At 39.8% G+C, this 15,578-nt stretch overlaps 1 protein-coding gene across 1 annotated transcript; it reads left to right on the forward strand.

Annotated features, from left to right (window-relative positions):
• The first annotated feature begins 995 nt into the window (after positions 1–995).
• ilrun (inflammation and lipid regulator with UBA-like and NBR1-like domains) lies at positions 996–14,153 on the forward strand. The gene is made up of 5 exons (XM_037679322.1): positions 996–1,250; positions 3,474–3,628; positions 3,748–3,945; positions 4,067–4,371; positions 13,688–14,153. The coding sequence occupies exons 1-5, from the start codon at positions 1,093–1,095 to the stop codon at positions 13,721–13,723; spliced, it is 852 nt and encodes a 283-aa protein (XP_037535250.1). The 5' UTR covers positions 996–1,092; the 3' UTR covers positions 13,724–14,153.
• The last annotated feature ends 1,425 nt before the right edge of the window (positions 14,154–15,578 follow it).

Here is a 15,578-nt window from a genome sequence, read left to right on the forward strand (position 1 = left end):
GTGCTGTGTTCAGCTCAGTCTCTTAAATAGCACCTTCTCAGGTGCTATTTCCTACATTAGGTTCAACTGTTCCCCTCTTACACTGCTGTTATTGCTAGTATCACTCAACCCCCTGTGAATAGTAAACAGCCATCAGTGTGCTAATGATCCAGTGTTAGGCTGATGGTCCTTCTTGACCATGTGAGCAGCTGGTTTTGGTTGTCAGCAGCAAACTGGTTGATCCACTCTGAGAAGGTGCTATTTAAGAGACTGAGCTGAATACAGCACCTCAGACTGAGGAAGTCTCTCGGATGAGAGATGAAACGTTTCTATATTTTCTTGCTTTGTTTTTTTTTTTTTTTTTTTTTTTTGAATGTCCAGAGGACCAGATTGAACGTTTTTGGATTTTTCTACCTGGATTATTGAGCATGCATCAGGATCATATAAAAACATGTATTTTTTGTCATCCAAACTTAGCATTTATGCAAATGTCACGTTTACCATAGCTCTAAAATAAAAAAAAATAAAAACAGCAGAGGTACCAAAATGATAAGCTGCTATCCCAATAACAAGCCTAAAGTTGAAAGAAATACAGATCAGCTGGCATTGTATCTAAACTCAACATATTTGTTGAAGAAAAACTTAATATTTTTGATTAGTGGCTTACATGTTAGAGTTAAATAACGTGCAAATGCGGCATTTAAGAAGATTTAAACCTTTGAAGAATAATTTTTATAGACTTTTGTTGTATAAAGTAATAATTTTGAACAGTACAAATTGAATGTCGGTTCTAAAATGGGTGGCATGATCGACGTAGTCACTGAAAAATCTCATTTTTCTTTGGTAGTGCTGAGCTGAGAATAGGAAGACGTGAATTTCATTGACAAACCAATGAAAAGGAGGCTACAAATAGCAACAGATGACGTCGAAGGTGACGCACCGTCGTTGCGACGTCAAATCTCGTCTCCCCCCCCACCCCACTCGCGCTCGTGCCATGCGCACTGGCTGTTGTTGTTGTTGTTGAGTTGGTTGTTATGGCTGGACGAGGCCTCCGAGTCAACTGAGCGAGGATTCCCGCACCATCCCGTCTCCGCCACGGGACACCCGCCACCCATGGAGGGCACGGACATGGACGTGGATGCGGAGCTCATGCAGAAGTTCAGCTGCATGGGTACCACGGACAAGGACGTGCTCATATCGGAGTTCCAGAGGCTGCTGGGCTTCCAGCTGAACCCCGCCGGCTGCGCCTTCTTCCTGGACATGACCAACTGGTGAGGCCGCGGATTCCGGGAGGGCCTGTTTTTGACCAGCAACATGACGCTAACCCGGTAGCTCTGCGGTGGCTAGAAAGCATGTTACAATGGAAAAAAAAATAAAATTGGCGGTAGTCATATACGGCGTTAAAATAATATTAAAATAGATCGTTTTATCGGACCATTACGGTAAACGGTTGTTAACTGAATTTAGGGCTAACGTAAAGTTTGTTCTGTCTACGATTTACGTTAAGTAAAGCTCGCAAAATATGAAACAAATTGATTCGGAAGCTAAAAGGCAAGTAAAGTATATTATGAACCTTTACGTTTAGATTGTTCTATTGCAACATTACATAACTGTTAAACAAGCTAGTTAAGGTGAGCTCCTCAGACTAACTCTCAGTAGCGCCTGTGTGTATGGCAAGCCAGTATACCATATTTATTCAGGCGCATTAAAACAGAAGTAAATTATTTGTTGTCAAAATTAAATTTAAAGTCACCTATGCAGAATGTCATGTGTCAAATTCACAGCCAGCATATTCAGATGAGAAACATCACAATTACCTTTGTTTTCATTCATTGATTTAAGTGTATGTGATTGTCCATGCTTCACATGTTAGAACGATTCGACTTGCTTTCTTTAATGTTTTCAGGTGGTTGAATTTTGTGTCAAAGTGCAAAGTATAGGGCTAAAGCCTTGGTCTTAAACAAGTGAATGCAGATGCACATTCGACGCAGTACAATTTGAAATGGACTTTGTGATTGGCTTCGCCTACAAGTTGATGCTGCTCCCTCAGTGGTCCTGATGTTAGTGGCAGCTCTCACGGAGTGTGTTTCCTCTTTCAGGTGGAAATGTACACAACTTGCATATAGTGTGGCTCTCTTCAATGTCATTTTTCCCCCTTACCTAAATACCCAAATTAATTTAAAACACTGGCTTTCAGTGCAGACAGTGTATGCAGTATATCTCAGTCAGCCATTTCATTATTGCCCTCTGTTGTATGTGCACCATAAACTGTCCATGCACTGAACCGCCACAGTTTAAAGCCCCACCTTTGTGACATTATGAATGTTTGATTAATATATATTTTTTTACATTATGAAGTCAATTCAAAATTGTTCATGTGAACATTGTGATGCACCAGAAATAAATTATAACCTCCAACTAATTTTTTGACTATGAATCACTGAATTATAAATATCTGCCCTGCACATCCAGTCTAGTTGGTAAAGGTTAAAACAATCAGTAAAAAAAAGTCTTGTTTTCCTAACACATTCTCAAATGTGGAGAAATATATTTTATTCCAGTAGAAATGTTATATCAGATGTGTTCAGTTTGAATTTCTAGCTATTAAATAACATTTGAATTAGGAGGAATATTATCGTTGATATCTGAAAAATGAATTAGAGAGGGATGAAGTTATGTGATACAATGGCCTGTCATTTACCCTCACCTTAGCTGAATGGCATAACCAGTTGTGATCTACCAAGACCCGAAAACGAGTATGAGTAATCTTGATCAAGATGTTTTGCATTAGTTACCTAGATTAATTACCTGATTGTAGTCCTTCAGGAGATGTGTGGTTTAAAGACTTATGCAGTACAATTATACTTAAAAATCATAAAACATGTCTCTTTAAAGTTTGAAATCATAACTGAAAATCAGACAGTGATCATTTCTGACTGTAGCAACATGACTTGTTTGAAAACTCTTAGTCTAAGGATGTTGATAAGATGCTCCGATCAGCAAATTAAAAATACCTCGTGGTTTGTGACCAGTGAATCAGTGATATGACTTTACTGGATTATCAAAGCCATTTTTGTAGCTTATAGTACAGGACTACACTAACAAACTGTAACAGAGCATCAGTAGGTAATGTGAATGAAATCAATATTCTGGTGGACTTTGTTATAGTCCCTTCTCAAGTCAACTAGATAGTCAGCTTGCTACAAAATCAAATGCAGAAAGAAAAACAACATTATGGACTCTTTATATGGTTAAAACAAGGTAATATTTTTTATCAAATGAAGCAGAAGTTATAGACTCCTGACTTGCCAAGTAGTTATCATTTATTTATTTGTTTTTTGGACCATTATAATAGCAGAGTTCTTCCAAAAGTTTTAAATGACCAACCTTTAGGTGTTTGCCCGTGTTGCAACATTAGACAAGATTCATGGCTAGTGTTTATTGAATATTGTTGACTCTTGATTACAGCTTTTGTTTGTTTTTTGATGGAACAGGAACCTACAAGCTGCTATTGGTGCATATTATGACTTTGAAAGCCCCAGCGTCAACACACCATCCATGTCCTTTGTAGAAGATGTTACAATTGGGGAAGGAGAGTCGATCCCTCCAGATACGTTGTTCACAAAAACCTGGAGAATACAAAACACAGGTACGTGCCATTAGCTTAACATAAACACCTAAATAAAATAGCCTTTCATAATGGTTATATCACAGTCACGTTTTATTCACTAACTTTGTTTTGACTGTGTTTTGAAATGTTTGGTGTAGGTGCAGAGTCATGGCCACCGGGGGTTTGTCTTAAGTACATCGGTGGGGATCAGTTTGGGCATGTAAATGCGGTTTTGGTGAAGTCATTAGATCCGCAGGAAATCTCAGATGTGAGTGTGCAGATGCGAAGTCCCACAAATCCAGGCATGTATCAGGGTCAGTGGAGGATGTGTACAGCCTCAGGATTATTCTACGGAGGTAGGAGGAGTAAAAGATTCTCTGATTTTTTTGCCTAATTAGCCAAAACAAACCTACTCTTTGGGTTTGTTTCCATTAACTATAACTGTGTCATGCTCGTTTGTGCTTTATTTTTCCACAGATGTAATCTGGGTGATTCTCAGTGTAGAAGTCGGAGGCCTCCTCGGCGTCACACAGCAGCTTTCTTCCTTCGAGACAGAATTCAACACGCAACCCCAGCGCAGTGTACAGGAAGACTTTAACCCCTTTGCTTCACCACAGAAGAATAAGCATGATGCCACAGACAACGGCTTCCAAGACCCCGACGAAGCATGGGAACCATCACAAGAGCCGATTCAGCGAGATCAGAACGGACTGTCTCATCATGCTGTAAATAGAGCCTCGAATGGTCTCCAAACCAATCTTTCCATGGTGACTTATGGCCAGGTATGTACACAGTAGAAGTGCTTTTATGTTGTTGTTTTTCAGGTTTGACCCTTCATGGTATAAACTAAGTTAATAGTTGTGTAAAAGGTGAGCTGTGTGTAAAACACTAAAATCCTTTTGTACATTATGTTTTCCTGGGCTGGTGAGTGGATCAAATGGAAACTGCTGAAGAGGTTGCCTACAAGTCAAAGAGACTGTATCGCCCCTAAAACGTAAAGCAACTGCAGAAAGTAGTTTGGCTCTAATTAGCACATTACTTCAGAGGTTGCACTAGGCTGCACAATCAATCACATTTTTAATTTTGATCTTAAACGATTACAAACAGGATAATTTACACAAAAAAACAACAATATTTATTCAATATACACTGCCTGGCCAAAAAAAAATGTAATCACAAAAAAAATAAGGTCCCACGCTAATATTTCGTTGGACCGCCTTTAGGTTTGATTACGGCATGTATTCATTGTGGCATTGTTTCAATAAGCTTCTGCAATGTCACAACATCTATTTCTATCCAGTGTTGCATTAATTTTTCACCAAGATCTTGCATTGATGACTAGGCACTAGGCATGATGTGTGCATCACTTCACCAGCCTCTCCTCTTACGCTGATGCGCCCATCACTCTGGAACAGGGTAAATCTGGACTCATCAGACCACATGACCTTCTTCCATTGCTCCAGAGTCCAATCTTTATGCTCCCTACCAAATTGAAGCCTTTTTTTCCCAGTTAGCCTCACCGATTAGTGGTTTTCTTAAGGCTACACAGCTGTTCAGTCCCAATCCCTTGAGTTCCCTTCACATTGTGCTTGTGGAAATGCTCTTACTTTCACTATTAAAACATGACCCTGAGTGCTACTGTTGTTTTTCTTCCATTTGATTTCACCAAACATTTAAGTGATCGCCGATCACGATCATTCAGGATGTTTTTCCAGCCACATTTCTTCCTAGAAGCCGATGGGTCCCCACTTTCCTTCCAGTTTTTAATAATGTGTTGGACAGTTCTTAACCCAATTTTAGTAGTTTCTACAATCTCCTTAGATGTTTTCTCTGCTTGATGCATGCCAATGATTTTTCCCTTCTCAAACAGACTGACATCTTTTCCACGACCACGCGATGCGTCTTTAAACATGGTTGTTTAAGAAATGAGAAGCAACTCATTGCACCAGTTGGGGTTAAATAACTTGTTGCCAGCTGAAAGATAATCGCCCATGCAGTGATTATCCAGTAGGACGCTCGTACCTATTCGCTTAGTTAAATCCAGGTGGCAACTTTTTTTTTAGCCAGGCAGTATATATTTCCATGTTTTACTTTGCAAGTATGCTCTTTCTTGGTATGAAAAGTGCAGCAGAGTCTCTGCAGAGAAGTTTAAAGTTTTATAGTTTGAAGGAACGACTTTATTAAGTTTTGATGATAAATGCCTGAAGAAGAACGCACATGGAAATATGGACTGTTGAGCGAAGCGTTGGTCAGATCAAGGCAGAGCAGAATTGTGTTTCTGCCTCACTTTAGCAAATGTTTCCACGTGAAAGTGCATCAGGAGTTTTCACAAGCAAAGTCATCAAAACTTTTGAACTAAAAAGAAAGTTTATAATTGTATATATTCTTTTTTTTTTTCTTTAAAAAATGATAAAGCTCCTCCTGATAAACGTGAAGTCTGTTAACTCCATGTTGAAGCAGAGAAACCTTTAGTGGATAAAAAAGGTGATGGCTGGATCAGCAGCATCTCATACCTGCAAACTAGTTGCTTTTCGACGAAATTCACTGATTTCAAACTAAAATATGTCATTTACGTGAATTGTCTAGATCCAAAGAGTTTTTGTTTTCGGGTTGGGGAGGTCAGACGTGGTTGATAGTTTAATTTTCCTTTAAGAAACAGTGTTCCTCCTAGGCCATTTAGCTTAGCAGGTACTTATCTCTTGGGGGGGGGGGGGTTGTTGGCGGGGGGGGGGGGGGAGGGGGACACACATCTGTGTTGCATGTTGGCTTACAGCAAGGTGCTAGGTTTGTCACCTTTTTCATCCCTTCTGCGTTTGCAGGTATGATCATCTTCATCAGTGAGTCAGTACAACACAAAAACAGTATAATAGTTTTACTCTACAGCATATATACTGTAATAAAGACAAAACCCAGGAGGAATTTAAAGTCCTGAAGGGAACATTATTTTACAAAAAGACTGGAAGGTTTTTAATTTCTAAACGATTTAAAGGCAGATTTTGAAACATCACGTGCTCTGTTTTTTGTTGTATTTGTGTTTGAATTTGTACATATTCATAAAATTTGGGACATTATTCTCAATTATTTATTAAAATTGTATTATTCCGCCATATAAGACACTTTAAGTCAAAATATTGTTACAACATGAAACCAATAATGAAATAAAAAAATATTTCTTAGGGCCTACAATTTAGTAAAATGTAATATATTACTGGTATTATTTATTTGTTTTTTCTTTTACACATCATCATGGATTTGAATAAATACTTGGCCAGTAATTGTAATTTACTTCAACTTGTCAGTGAACTCTGGCCCGCAGCACCAACACAGTAAGGAGCTGAGAAAGCGATGCAGTTTTGGGTCTGGTTATGTCATTTCAGCTGAGCAACTTCCATCCGTCCATTATCTTTACCCGCTTCTTCCCTTTTGGGTTTCAGGGCTCACTGGTGCCCATATCCACCAGTCACTGTGCAAGAAGCGGGGGGCACCCTGGATTGGTCTCCAGTCCATCACAGGGACACATGGAGACAAACAAGACAAACAACCATTCACTCTCTCACTCAGACCTAGGGACAATTTAGAGTTACCAATCAGTCTAACATGCATGTTTTTGGTCTGTGGGAGGAAACCAGAGTACCCGGAGAAAACCCACGCATGCATGGAGAGAACATGCAAACTCCACCCAGAAAGGCCCCCGGACCGGGATTTGTTCTGGGGCAACCTTCTCGCTGAGAGGCAGCAGCTCTATAGACTGTGCCACCGTGCTGCCCTAATAAATAACTCAATCTGGCCATAACTTCTTCTAACCAAATCCCAAAGTAAACTATTTATCAAATGAACAAACTTTATCCAAAATCTTGCAAAATTGAAACCTAAATAAATTCTTTCAGTTTTAAATAAAAGAATCCTTGAACGATTAAGGTAAGAAACAATGAGCTAGAACTTTATTGCTCCTGCAGGAAATGGTTCAATATTGCTTTGTCTTACTGTAAATTGTCTTCAGAATAGTATTTTCCAAATCCTTGTTCCTTATTATTGGTCTTGTGTTGATTTTATTATTGTTGTTAATTCCATTTTTTATGCATTACTGGTATTTGGAATTAATTTTCAAGTTCAAGTCAAGTTTATTGTAGGGATGGGGCCGATCCGATCCAGTATCGGTATCGGCCTCCAATACCAGCATAATTTACGTATTGGATTTTTACGATCCACCTGCCGATATTTCCGATCTATGATGCATGTTGGCTTCAAACTGTGGAATGGATTTCCTGAACGGTGGCGTGTCTCTTGAACCCAGAGTAATAAGCCCCGCCTCACATTCAGGAAATCCAGTTCATAGTTTGCAGCCAGCTACAACGTGAGGACTGAGTTATCAGCACTGTGGCTAACGGCTGACAAACTTTTCATCTAAACATGTCTGCTGTGTGGAAGTATTTTACACTAGAAACACCACAAAACAAGACAGCATCGTGCAATGTCTGCAGAGCCATAGCGCCACATTAAACCGCGGTAAAGTTAGTTTTACGATGGACATCAGCGGGGCACTGCCCTTGCTCAACCCACAACAGGCAACTCGACCCCGTCCCGCTGCATCCAATCTGCCCCGCTCAGTCTGCCCATCTCTGAGGAGGGACAGACTGAGTGTGGCTGCCCCAAATCAGGCTGCCTGCTTCAGATTGAACAAGAAGAAGACATCGCTGAAGCCACGGAGCTCAAATATTTACTGAGAAGTTGCTAAACTTCATCATAATTAATGACCAACCACTATCAGTTGTAGAAAACGAAGGATTTCACAGCTTGATACTTGCAGCCAAGATATAGTTTACCCTCCAGGAGATATTTATCAGTACAACAGTAGACAATCATAAAAAACATGTGATTTGAAAATTATATTAAAAACAAAAACGGCTACATTATAAAGTGATGTAAAATACTAAAAACAGGAACATGTCTGTTGGTTTATGCCATGAACTTAGCAGATGTTTGAAGCCATTTATCATTTTATTTTATTTTATTTTATTCATTTATTCATTCATTTAAAAGAAACATTTTTTTTAAATCATCAAAAATAAAACATTGAATGAAAAGAGTGCAGAAAGAAGAAAAATAATTCTTATATCTGCCCCTTATTTAAAAAAATATAAAATAACTTTAAACAATCACTTAAATTAATCACTTTAATATCCACTTTAAAACTAGGAATAAAAAGAAACATGTTTTGTGTTAGCAGAATTTAATTCTGACATTAAAACTTATCCAACATTAATACAACTTACCTCAAGTTGCCGTTTTGGACATGCATGAATATATTTGTACAAATTGTACTTGAGAGGAGATTATTACAGCCTTATATAAAATCAATGATGATCATGATATCGGAACTGGATCCGTATTGGCTGATCTAGACTTAGGTATCGGGATCGGATCGGAAATTTAAAAAGTGGATCGGTACATCCCTAGTTTATTGTCATTTACATCGCATGTGGTACATGAGGTGGAATGAAATTATGTACTCAGGGTCCAGTTACATCCAAAAATTGCAGAAATATAAAGTATAAAAAGAAAAAGAAACAGTATTTATGATTTAAAATATACACTAAGATAGGGCTGGACCATATCATATAGTTCACAATAACACCGATAAAAAAAGCTTGCCCGTGCAAAAAAATGATATGCTAATTTCATGACATAATACATCAGGGTGCCCCGCCCCGTTAAGAGAACCGAGTGCGACGAACGACCACACCGAATTGCACGCACCCCCTCCACCTGTCGGTACTAGCATGACGCTAATTAGCTGTGTGCAATACTAGCTAGCTAAAAAGCTAAAAACAAACAACGCGCGGCTCAGCTGTATCTCCATCCAGCTCTAAACCGCAGGTACAGACAACTCAACTGTCTCTCCCTTCTCCCCACTCTAAGCTGCCACTCGGTCTTTTTGTCTCTCCCCAACCTACTCTGGGCTGCTGGTGCGGGCTGCGTCTCCCCCACTCTAAACTGCCTGTACAAACACGTGCAGCTCAACTGTCTCTTAGACACGGCACGTATTTTGAGTGGATCCGTTCCTTTCTCTCTGCTGTTCTGCCAGTGGCCCCCCTCCTTTGAATCCGGAGTTTTCTGAACCCACCTTCCAGAGTGAAGGTTTTTCGCTGACCGCCCGCTGATAATGTAAACATCTCCCACTGAGGTTTTGTGTTAAACCACATACGCACGTGCGGACAGACGCTATATTTCTATCAACATGGCAGTGGATACACTGCTTTCAGAACTACGACTGATGGAATATATTTTTAATCTCGTAGTTAATCTACATCAGATTCCAGGTGCTGTGACCAACATCTGTGATGAAAGAGAGACAGTCTGATCCAGTTCTAATGTCGCGGTTTATAGAATGTGGCATGTGCACACGTCACGCTGCACTAAAACATACTAAATGTGCTAGATAATAACAGTTTAATAATAATAAACAGTATTTATGTAAGTGTGCGAGATATATTGAAGCTCTGAGCTAAATGAAGCTATCTGGACATTTATGTAATTCAAATTTAAACATATAACATAGCTAAACGTATAGCGTGAACACTAAAGTTGAAAATGAAGTCATCAGGTTTAATGTTATTTATTTATTTAACACCGCAAACTTTATGTCACACAAACACTGATAATTAAACTGAACACACTATTAAAAACAAGTTAACTGTAAACTTCATTAATGAACTGGATTCTGCTCTGTTTTCATCCTGGATATACTGGTCCCACATTGTTCTGCTGGCTCGTTCAGGCTGTTACTCCTTTGGTTAATGCAGCTTAAAACATTGAATGGCTTGAATAAAAGAAATGAGGGGAATTTAAAATAAATAGTTCATCCAACATCTCTCTTTTCGACGTCCTCCTGCACTGCACCTGGGCTGAGCCTTGTTCAGAACCGGTCCGCCTGGTGGAAGGACAGCTTCTTCTTCTTTCAGGAAAAATAAAAACTCAGTTGGTTGTTGTGATCGAAGTAAACACAAGCTAACATTATTAAAACGTTGATTTACCTGCTGTAAATCAGCTACTGGTTATCACAGAGTAAAGTCTGACATCGTCGACTTGGTTCTGGTCCACTCAGCGACCGGTGTGGAGCTGTTAGACGAAGCAGTCCTGCTTGGCGTCAAATCTGTCGACTCTTATCCACAATCCAGCCAAAATCCACCTTAAACTTGTTATTAAATTGTTGTTAGCTGAACTTTTAGCCCAGAGGAAAGGAGCGTGCCAAGGCAGCACGTATGCGCATTAGGTGAAGGTACAAAATTCACAGCGCCATCTAATGACCTGGCATGGTAACTACATTAGATTCGGGAGGGCAGGGGGATTCCTCCGGATGCATGTAAACACAAAATCCAGCCGTGTCGATGCAAATCTTTTCCTCTAATTAATATACAAAAAAAACTACGTTTCCCCCCCATCGTGTCCGTGTAAATAGGGCCTTAGTTCCACAGTCCATGGACTAAGAACAGAATCGGGTGATCAGAGACAGAGCATCAGAGAATTGAATCATTCCTGCAGGAACAGAGGAAGCTGAAACACCACAAGCTTCAGGGTCAGCTGATCACCTTGTTACAAGTTCTGGAAGTTATAGCTCATTTAAAGGCAACATATTTTTGTTGTATGTTACATTTATGCTCAACAGATCCATCCATTCATCCATCCATTATCTTTACCTGCTTGTTCCATTTTGGGTCACGGGGGTCGCCTGTGCCCATGTCCAGCAATCACTGTGCGAGGGGCGGGGTACACCCTGAACGGGTCGCAAGTCCATCACAGGGCCACATAGAGACAAACTAGACAAACAACCATTCACTCTCTCACTCACACCTAGGGACAATTTTAGAGTTACCAATCAGCCTAACATGCATGTTTTTGGTCTGTGGGAGGAAACCGGAGTACCCGGAGAAAACCCACGCATGCACGAAGAGAACATGCAAACTCCACCCAGAAAGGCCCCTGGACCGGGGTTTGAACCAGGGACCTGCTCGCTGAAAGGCAGCAGCTCTACCAGTTGTGCCACCGTGCTGCCCTGCTCAACAGATATTAAGCTTAATTTTATTTAGTTATTTTTGGGAAATTTCACCTGCACTTTAGTTTTTGTGGTGGATTTATTGATCTATATTTTGTGCAGACTTTTCAATCTAAATAACAGAAGGATCATTTTTATTTTTATACTTGGAGACTGAATACTTTACTAAATAAAGTAATTTCAGTAAAATTACCTACCCCTTGGTTTTTTTTTTTTACATTTTATGTAATACTGCAAAGCAACATGTTAAGTTAATTTTGTCAAATATATAACTATGATTTATGTTTTTTTTATATCGCAAAATTTTGTTATCGTCAGAATGCTCTGTAATATCACAATATTATATTTGAGCCATATCGCCCACCCCTACACTAAGATATATGCTAAACACTAATAATGTAAAAATAATTTGGTGTAACAACAGCAGCCTGAACATGAGTCTGTGGTGATGAGCAGATGGGTATGAATACAGCCATATCACTAATTAAAGTGCCATTACAGTGGTTTTCTGGTTAGAGATTCATGAGTCTAACAGCTTCAGGGTAGAAGCTGTTCCTCAGTCTAGTGGTTCTACGCTTAATGCTCCTTAACCTCCTGCCTGAGGGGAGCGGGGCAAAAAGTGTTCGCTGGGTGAGTGGGGTCCTTCATGATGCAGGTGGTCCTCTTCCTGCATCTGGAGGTGTAGATGTCTGTGATGGTGGGGAGACTGACTCCAACAGTCTTTTGTGCAGCCTTAACCACTCTCTGCAAAGCTTTTCTTTCTGCAGCTGTGCAGCCTCCATTGTGCTCCATCATCAATGCCACGCATTGATGATGGAGCACAGGATGCTCTCCACTGCACACCTGTAGAAGGAGGTGAGGACTGAGCTTCCCAGACCAGCTCGTCTCAGCTGTCTGAGGAAGTAGTCTCTGATGAGCTTTCTTGATCATGCTGGTGGTGGTGTTGCCCCAGCTGAGGTTGTTATTCAGGTATACACCCAACTACTTGTAGCTGGAGACCACTTCCACTGCAGATCTTCCTATATTCGGGAGGTGGGGGGAGTTGTGTTTTCTCCGTCTGAAATCCACGACCATCTCCGTTTTCTTCACTTTGATTTGAAGGTTGTTCTTTCTGCACTAGCTCTCCAGGTGTTCTACCTCATGCCTGTATCCAGACTCATCACTGCTTGTGATGCATCCCACCACCGCTGTGTCATCTGCAAACTTTACAATGTGACAGCCTGGATGGGTAGGTGTGCAGTCATATGTGAGCAGAATGAACAGGAGGGGGCTCAACACACAGCCCTGAGGAGAGCCAGTGCTGAGGGTTATGGCGGAGGAGGAGAAGTTGTGGATCCTTACAGAACGTGGTCTGTTGGTTAAGAAATCCAGGACCCTCCAGTCCTAGTGTGAGTAGTTTGTCCATCAGGGTCTGGGGATTCATGGTGTTGAAGGCAGATGTGAAGTCCACAAAGAGCATATGGGCGTAGGAGTCCTTCTGCTCCAGGTGGGTGAGAGCAGTGTGAACCATAGAAGAGATGACGTCTTCTGTTGGATCGATTCTTGTGGCATGCATACTGGTGTGGGTCCTTGTTGATGTTAATGGTTGTTTAGATGTGGGTCATCATGACCAGTCTTTCAGTCCATCTTAAAAGGTACATTTGGTTTCCTCCTCGTTCATTGTAAACAATATGATAAGAGTTCCCTGTAATTCAAGGGTGAATTTATTGGTTGATTGCCCATCAGGTACTCGACCTGTGCCGAGGTCTTTAAAAGGTACGTAGAAGAGTGGAGAAAAGCATCACTCATTTCACTCAAATCTTCTACAAGTCACAAGAAAACGTTCCTGTTTAGGGCACGTCACAGTTCATTTAATGCAATAAAGGCAGTGTTCGAGCTAAAACAAATACATTATAAATAATCATTTTAATTAATTGAATTAATTATAATACTGCTGAAAAATATTGCTTTTCCATAATCAAGTGCAAGTTGTACCTGTCATTCTGTCTTTTGTTTTAAAACACATCTAGACTATAAAGTAATACTTTATCTCTTTTTTTTTACAGGGTATTCATGGTCCTTATCCATTTGGACAGAGCTAGAATGACAAAGACCCCCCTCCACACCCTGGGAATCTTTAAAAGCAGAGAGTGGAGGGGGGAAGGAACAGTTTTGTATTGACTCATGGCAACTCTCCTCAACACCACCCCCCCATCCCCCCGGGAGCTTTTCACAGAAACTGGAATCGACAGTAAGGTGATGGATCACATGTGCCACACTGGAACATCCTGACACGGAGCTGCATGTGTGAATGAGTCATTTTCAGAGTGCTATAAACCTTTAAAGACAGATACATGTGACATGTTCTTTTTCCACTGTACAATGTCCTAATTTAAGAGAAAAATCATCCTAATCTGCACATAATTTGGTGTTTTTATGAACAACACACCTTTTTTGGGGTTCCTACCCAACTCTGAAATATTTAGAAACGAGTCATATAGTAGTATTTTTTTTATTCCTTGAATAGTTTTTACACCAATTTTATTTTATTTTTTGTTGCCAAAAACTTAATTTTATTACTCTTGTCTGGTGAAGTCCTTTAGGTGACAGCCTCACATTGTGACAAGCCTGACTTGTTCAAGACTGCTCTTTAAAAATGTATTTTGTGGCTTCGCACATCCTGAAAGCAGCCATGGAACGTATCAGTTGCATTCACCAATGGGCTGCTCATTTACTTTGTTGGTAAAGATTATTATCGTTACATTTTAAGAGCTCTTTTATTTTAAGTTGACGTGTCAGCAAGGTCTGTTTCACAGAGCTAAAGAGAAATATCCCGCATCAAAATTGATGTAAAATTACATAAAATTTCACAGTTTTACTGTCTTAAATGTCTGGTTTTGACTTAAATGTAGTTTTTGGATGAAATTGAGCAGTTTGTGTTAACTTTCTAACCATCCCAGGATCTCCAGCTTTCTTCATTAGGCGTTTTTTTTTATTTACACGTCTTTGATTGAATTTCAATTAAAGACTAGTTGCTCAAATTTAAAAGCATAATTAGACAAGTTCAGTTAAAGTCAAGTATTTTTTTTTGTAAATTGAGGATGTGCTCAGATGTGTAAAAAGTTTTGATATCTGCTGTTTAAACTGTAACGTTACTGCACCGTGTTCTCAGTTTTAGAGTCGAAACTTGCAGTTTTAAGCTTTTTATGAATTAAAATTTAGTTGACCCAGATCAGAAAACACAGATCTGTCAGCTTTGGTCTGAAGGGAATTTATTTTTATTAAACACATGCAAGAAAATCTAAAATTAGACCATTTTATTTGATTTTTGAGTACTTTCCTCTTTGGAAAATAAAAGCAGTATATAACTTGAAATCTGAACCTGCAACACTAAAACTAACTCACAAACTGTCCCCTAAGCATTTTATCATTTTTCTTGTAATGTATCAAATTAGGCTTGAATTTACCAATTTATATGACTGAATTTGTTCTTTCCTTTTTTGTTTTGTTTTTTCGAGAAAATATTGTCAGTTCTTGTGTAGGAACCCCATTTCACCCAAAGAAAAAAACTCCAGAGTCAAGACACTAATCTGTTCTGTTGTTAAGTCACTCGGTCTGCAGGTGCCCAGATCAGACCCCACGGGGACCGGCTGTGTTTTTAGGGTCGTTTTCACTTTAAAGAAGTGCTGAAACACAGATAGGACGTGAGTTTGATCAAGACGGGTGTGAGAAAGGGTTGAAAAAGCCATTTGAATCTTATGTTGCCTGGAGAGTGACTGGAGATGGTGTCATGTCTACAGTTTGTGTCCTAAAATGTAAAAAAGAGACCCTCTGTGCGTGTGTGTGCCTGTTGTGTGCGTGTGCGCCTGTTGTGTGCGTGTGCATGTACATCAGTGTTTTTGGGTGTATACTACTTGGGTAAAAGACGACTTGAAACAGACTCATCACAAACGAGAC

This window comes from Nematolebias whitei, chromosome 7 (genome assembly GCF_014905685.2).
Source record: "Nematolebias whitei isolate Nwh7 chromosome 7, NemWhi1, whole genome shotgun sequence".
NCBI classification, from domain to species: domain Eukaryota; kingdom Metazoa; phylum Chordata; class Actinopteri; order Cyprinodontiformes; family Rivulidae; genus Nematolebias; species Nematolebias whitei.